General features: G+C 38.0%; 1 protein-coding gene across 1 annotated transcript; it reads right to left on the reverse strand.

Annotated features, from left to right (window-relative positions):
- Nucleotides 1-5777: 5777 nt before the first annotated feature.
- LOC113562048 lies at nt 5778-7297 on the reverse strand. The gene has a single exon (XM_026970035.1). The coding sequence runs from the start codon at nt 7278-7280 to the stop codon at nt 6750-6752; it is 531 nt and encodes a 176-aa protein (XP_026825836.1). The 5' UTR covers nt 7281-7297; the 3' UTR covers nt 5778-6749.
- Nucleotides 7298-7581: the final 284 nt, after the last annotated feature.

The following is a 7581-nucleotide window of genomic DNA, read 5'->3' on the forward strand; positions in this document are numbered from 1 at the left end:
CTGTCATTGTAAATACGTCGTGCTTGACGAGCGTTTCCATTAGCAAGACCGTATACGAAATGCATATCTGCCATTTCGGCGTTTGTGTAATTTACCATAATTAATAAAATTACTAAACTTAATAGGAACTAATAAAGTTTGCGTCAAAGATAACGTGATAGCAGTGATGCCGGATAGCGTGCTTTTGCAGTACGAGTCAACAGCGGTGGGGATGGAGCGGGGATGGTCTCGCGGCGGCCGCGTGGCGCAGTCTGAAACGAGTGTTCACTTGCGGCGCCGCGAGACCATCCCCACTTCATCCCCACCGCTGTTGACTCGTACTGCAAAAGCACGCTATCCGAAAAGTGAACGAAAACAGTGATGTACTTTTTTTGGAAAACAAAGCAGTTTAGGACATATGTTTATATGACCTTTTCTTCTTAAAATAAGCCAAGGAATATCCTCCTTAAGTTTGTCTACTTACTTAGGAAACACCCTGTATATATACTATATATATATATGTGTTGCGTATAATATTGCGTATATTAAATGCTATTTTTTTACCTTTGCTCAAAATCGTCGTCGATTAGTCATAAAACACGTTTGCTTTCAATTTCGTAAAGTATCGGGATATCGATTTCAATTAATGGTATCGCTATCGCGTTAGTTACTCAATTACTACGCAACGATGCTTTTTTTCTCCGCGTAAACGCATCCTTCACTTTCTCGCAAATATCCTGACGACAAGATGGCAAATGAAAAACAAGACGTAAGTAATGTTCTTCATACTTTAGTAAAAACATAAAAATTGTTACATATAATTTAATAATTATATTTTACATTATAGATGATTGTAGAGATAGACGAAGAAGACTTTTTTAACGACCTAACTGAAATAGACCTCGATCCTCCCGCAACTCGTCCCGTCGCAAGACGCAACACGACCGCTTCCGTCGCAAGACGCAGCACGGCCCCTTCCGTCGCAAGACACAGCACAGCCGCTCCTATCGACGCCACGGTCAGTCCTGTCTCCGCTCGTGCCAGCACCGCTGCCGCGGTCGATCCCGTCTCTGCTCCTTCAAACACCGCCGCTCCCATCTCCTGCTCCAACATCGCTGCTCTCGTCGCCGTCGCAGTCGGTCCCGTCTCCTCCTGTTGCAGTACCGCTCCCATCGGTACCGCGGCGAGTTCCGTCTCCGTCCGTCCCAACACCGCTCCCGTCGCCGGTCATGTTGCCGCTGATTCTATAAACGATATAAACGATAATCAAGGTAATATTTTAATTATTTCGTAAATATTTACTTTAATCATTTTGAAAAATGTTATTTTACCTCTCCTCTTAAATAAATAAAAATATATCGATGTGTTTTCGCATAACCACTCTTCATGTTAGAAAACCTGTCATATCTGTCGTTAATTCTATCACAATGTATACTTCGCGGATGCATATCACGACATTTGGCTATATTTTGTCGGTATGACAAGTTTCTTAACCTGAAACGTGGTTAATTTTAACGATTGAATATATTTTTATCTAAATTTAAAAGGAGAAAGTAAAACAAACAAAGTAAACATTTACCAATTAATTTAATTTTAATTTAGTAAAACATTATATATTTTAGTATATATTTTTGTTCGCACTGATATAAATTAATTTTAATACATTATAGGGTATAGACCACGAGGGACTGCAGCTGGGATCCGGAGACAGCACCAGCGCTTCATGAGGTTTTTATACCAGCTGTCGTCTGCCCATTATTATTGGGGTGGAAGACGAGGAAGAGGAAGAGGATATTATAATAATAATATCCGTAATAATTGAATTTACGGATATTATATTATTATTATAATATCCTCAATAATTGAATTTTATTTAATTAATGTATTTTTGGTTTTAATTTGGTTCAATGTAATTCTCCTCTTATGTTACGCAATGTTATGTAATCCTCCTCTTATTGTTGCAAAATAAACTGACTTAAACATACAATCGAATATTATATATACATGCGAGAGAGCAAGAGAGCGAGAGAGTGAGAGAGGGTGAGAGACAGCGAGAGAGCGAGAGAGTGAGAGAGGGTGAGAGAAAGCGAGAGAGTGAAAAGGCGAGAGAGAGCGAGAGAGTGGAAGAACGAGAGAGTGAAAGAGCGAGAGAGGGTGAGAGAGAGAGAGAAAAGAGAGAGAGGGAGAGAGAAGGTGAGAGGGTGAGAGAAAGCGAGAGCGTGAGATATTATATTATATATATGTAAGAGAGAGCGAGAAAGTAAAAGATCGAGAAATTTTATATAATATTATATTATATATATGTAAGAGAGAGCAGGAGAGTGAAAGAGCGCGAAATTTTATTCTTTTTATATGTGCATTATATATGCTCTCTCGCTCTCTCTTACATATATATAATATAATATTATATAAAATTTCTCGATCTTTTACTCTCTCTCTCTCTCTCTTACATATACAGGGTGTCCGGTAACTCATGACTCAACGCTCGTGAGTGGATAAAGAGGACTGAACTGAGTGGAAAAGTCCTATACCATTTTGCAATTTTCACAATAGTTAACGAGTTATTAATTATTAAAAATCGCTGTATTAGTCCAGACTACCGCCAAATGCAAGTGCGCGGCGAGATGCGACCGCCTAGCGATTAAAGTTGCTAGGCGCGAGAAGTTGTTTATTATAAATGGCATGCCTAGCCATTGCCACTGTGATCGCTAGGCATTCGATCACTAGGCGGTCGCATCTCGCCGCGCGCTTGCATTCGGCGGTAGGCCGGACTAATAGCACAATTCTTAATAATTAATAACTTGTTAACTATTGTGAAAATTGCAAAATGGTATAGGACTTTTCCACTCAGTTCAGTCCGCTTTATCCACTCACGAGCGTTAAGTCGTGAGTTACCGGACACCCTGTATATAATATAATATAAATCATTTTTACGAGTTTTATAATTTTATGCAATGAATGTGGTAGCGCTCGACGTTATGCAATGAAATTCGTGGTATTGGTAAAGTCAATCCCTTTCTCACTAACTAATATGACGGTGCACCACGTCGATGACGATGACGACGTTGCACCACGTCGACGATGACGGCGACGACGACGATGACGTTGCATCACGTCGATGACGATGACAACAACGACGACGACGTTGCACCACATCAACGTCATCGTCGTCGTCGTCGTCGTTGTCGATGTGGTGCAACGTCATCGTCGTCGTTGACGTGGTGCAACGTCATCGTCATCATTGTCGTCGTCGTCGTTGTCGTCGTCGTTGTTGTCGTCGTCATCGACGTGGTGCAACGTCATCGTCATCGTCATCGATGATGTTGCTTGCAATTACTTGCAATTTATGTCTTTATCGTGAAATAAAACATTTCCTATGTATCACATTTTTTAATCATTTTTAATAATTTTTTAAATAATTTTTAAATAATTTTTTTATAGTATTTGCAATTTATATCTTTATCGTAAAATAAAACATTTCCCATGTATTATTAAAATCATTTTTAATTCAGAATAAATTAAATCATGCATGTGTGAACAGCAGCTTGAGGGACAAAATCGCTTTGCATGTGTATATGCGAACATACGTACGTGAGTCTGAACCAGAATATGGAAATGGAGAAAAACGAAACATCACAATTTTAACATACGATTATAATATCTCAGGATTGACTGCACCAATCTTATTCGAACTGGTCACGATCGAAAGTTCGCATTCACATTTTATTATACAAGTGCTGTTAGATTTTTTATTACGGGTTTAATTCCTGAGATATTTTAATTATAAGTTGATATGACCTGTCAAATGGCATAAATTCCAGATAAGCTACTTGGTAGCGCGCGACGTTTATCCAATGAAATTGGTAACACTCGATATTATACAGTGACTCTCATTGTTCGGAACCTTATTTTTGATTATGTACTTGGCGTCGCGACGCTATCGCGTCGCTTGATAATCGCAATTATGAAACATTCTCGAGTCACTTCTTACCGATTCGTGTTCTCCTGTTACAAAGAATTAAAACTAATTCCTTTTACTTATCTCGGCTAAACATTGTATGCACAAAATTAATTTGTTTGGGTCAGAAATCGAGGTAATAACGATAAAACTTTCGAAAGGAAATTCCTCTTACCGATTCATCTTCTATTGTTACAAAATTAATTATCTGGGCCACAAAATGTATGCACAAAATAAATCGTTTGGCCAAAAATCGAGGTAATTCCTATAATCGCAATTATGAAACTTTCTCGAGTCACTTCTTACCGATTCGTGTTCTCCTGTTACAAAAAAATTAAAGGAACATATGTTACTTATCTCGGCTAAACATTGTAGGCACAAAATAAATTTGTTTGGGTCAGAAATCGAGATAATTCCTATCACAATAAAATTACCTTTTTAAAAAAAGGTACAAAAAAGCGCCAAGCATACGCGCCCGAAGAACGTGTTCAAAGATGACCTCTATAAAACTAATGATATCAACAAATTTCGCCAATTATAAAAATAAGTATTTATGCAAACCAAAAAATCTATTACATTTATTCTATTTATTACATCTATTATATTTTTATACAACTAAATATTTTAATACATATAAATATTTCAATACAAATAAGTGTTTTTTCAAAATACTAGGCGCTGCTAAACCGATTCAATAATTGTCTTAGTATTTAAATAATCTAAAGATTACAATAATTTCATTACACTCTAAATTATATAACACCTCGCTGAAATACATATATGTACAAATGTAGTTCAACTTATTCTATGCTTAATTCTAATGTCACACATACACACACATGCACGCATTCACAAGAGAGAAAGAAAGAGAATGAGGCAATTAACATAATGATTCGGTTTAGCAGCGCCAAGTATTTTGAAAAAACACTTATTTGTATTGAAATATTTATATGTATTAAAATATTTAGTTGTATAAAAATATAATAGATGTAATAAATAGAATAAATGTAATAGATTTTTTGGTTTGCATAAATACTTATTTTTATAATTGGCGAAATTTGTTGACATCATTAGTTTTATAGAGGTCATCTTTGAACGCGTTCTTCGGGCGCGTATGCTTGGCGCTTTTTTGTACCTTTTTTTAAAAAGGTAGTTTTATTGTGATTTCACACATTTTGTAGTGTCTTTGTAGGCGCACAGCGACCCGTCTTTGTGGGCGCACAGCAACCCGTCTTTATGGGCGCGCAGCTACCCGACTTTGCAGCAGTGTGGCTAAACGTGCGTGCGCGCGCGCGCGTGTGTGTGTCTCAAAATCGTCATATTTCGAATATTCCATAACTTTATAAACGTTTCTTTGATTTTAATCAACTCTTAACTACCGTGCCATATAAAATGTATTAAGAGATGATTAAAATTAAAGAAATATTTAAACAGTTATGCAAAATTCGAATTGCGACGAAATTGATCGATACTGCATTTAGCATTATCGACTCTACATTTACGTGTCATTTCGAGCCATCTAGCGTCGAAATTAGCGAACTTCACATTTTTTCATTCGTCTCTCCACGAGCCCCTCTTGCCTTCACTTGACAGACAAGGAGAAAACGGAGTATCTTAATCGTAAAATCGTGACATTTCGAACTTTGCATCGCAATATCTCCGCTCGTAGGACACGTAGGAGAAAAATAAAAACACTTTTCTTATGCAATTCGAACCCAAGCTATCCATTGAGCCTACTTAGAAGTTGATCGGATCAGCCGTTATTGAGATCTAATAATCTGAGTGTCTGCGAAAGCGTCGCTTCGCGTAAAAGAGTCACGGTACGGTCTCGCCGCGCGTATACTTGGCGTGAGACACTACCGTGTCTCTTGATAATCGCAATTATGAAACTTTCTCGAGTCACTTCTTAACGATTCGTGTTCTCCTGTTGCAAACAATTAAAAGTACTTACATTTTACTTATCTCGGCTAAACATTGTATGCACAAAATAACTTTGGGTCAGAAATCGAAGTAATTCCTATAATCGCAATTATGAAACATTCTCGAGTCACTTCGTACCGATTCGTGTTCTCCTGTTACAAAGAATTAAAACTAATTCCTTTTACGTATCTCGGCTAAACATTGTATGTACAAAATTAATTTGCTTGGGTCAGAAATTGTAGAAGGCCGGACTGTAATCTATCCGACTTCTGGAGTTGTAGGAGAATAAGGGAGAGACTCTTCTCTCGGGTTCCACTACTGATCAATTGTCAAGATGTACGTTATAAACACTTTATTGTAAAATAATACGGAGAATAATACAAAGGTTCAAGATGACTGACTCGCAATAAAATGTCTCGCAACGGGTAGCTCGCGAATGATACGCGAGTGTGTTCGGTGGTAAATCGCGAAGTAAAGTAAAGAAGGAGTGAAGTAGAAGTAAGTGCCCCTGTTCGGACACGTAGCTTTTATACGCCTGGCAACAACGAATCGTTGCCACGATGGACTACCCTGTGACGTGTGACCGCGTCATCATCCGTTCACAGGAACTCCACTAAGTAAATCATCGCTCGCTCAGAGATATCACTTCTCGTTACTTTCATGCCGATGGCGCCGCCGAGACGGCTCGGTCTGACGAATTATAAAATAAGACATTTTGTCCTACAACTCATCCATCCTGACGGTGTGACTGTCTCAATCAACACAACACACATACCTTGGTCACACAACATAACATAATACATTGGTTACATAGTAAATCGGTTATACAATAAATCGGTTAAAAAGTATAACGTAACGCCTTAACATATTACTGAATATAAAGCAATATAATTCATTCATATCGCACCCAAGGTTTCATACGATCGGCAGATACTACACCATCGTAGGGTAACTGAGTAATCTGGAATCCAGGGATGTCACGCACGACATAACGATCGGATCCCAAACACTTGTGGACTACATAAGGTCCCTTGTATTTTGGAATAAGCTTTTTATTCGCTCCTACTGTAGTATCGATATTAGTAATCATAACGTAATCGCCTTCAGAATAAGTAGTTGCTGTCTTATGAGAGCGATTATACGATTTCTCATTCGCAGTCTGAGTCGTTATTATCTTTTGCGCGGCTTCTTCTCGTACCTTTGACAAATCGCGATTCGTTGTCATATGGCCACACAAAATTAATCGTAACGAATCGTTAATCTCACCTAACTGCTCTATACCAAACAATAACTGACTAGGGGTATTCCCTGTCGATCCACATACGGTGTTATTAAAAGAAAACTCCGTTAAATCGATCACTCGATCCCATTTTCCTGGATCCTCGCTCAATTTAGCTAACATCGGTGTTAAAAATCTATTCATTCTTTCAACCTGTCCATTCGCTCGAGGCGTAGCAACAGCTACTAAAGTATGCTCGATAGACTGTTGTTTTAAAAATTCTTTAAACTCATCAGACGTAAAAGCACTGCCACGATCGCTAATTACGCGTTGCGGTTTGCTATAAGACCGGAAATAATCTTTCAAATGCTTAATAGATTCGCTGGTCGTGGTAGATTTACATGGATAAAAACGTATAAACTTTGTAAAAGCATTTATGACTGAAAATATGTATCTGTAACCTTACCCGTTTTTTCGAGAGGTCCGTAATGGTCAATATGATAAA

This window comes from Ooceraea biroi, chromosome 6 (assembly GCF_003672135.1).
Source record: "Ooceraea biroi isolate clonal line C1 chromosome 6, Obir_v5.4, whole genome shotgun sequence".
NCBI classification, from domain to species: domain Eukaryota; kingdom Metazoa; phylum Arthropoda; class Insecta; order Hymenoptera; family Formicidae; genus Ooceraea; species Ooceraea biroi.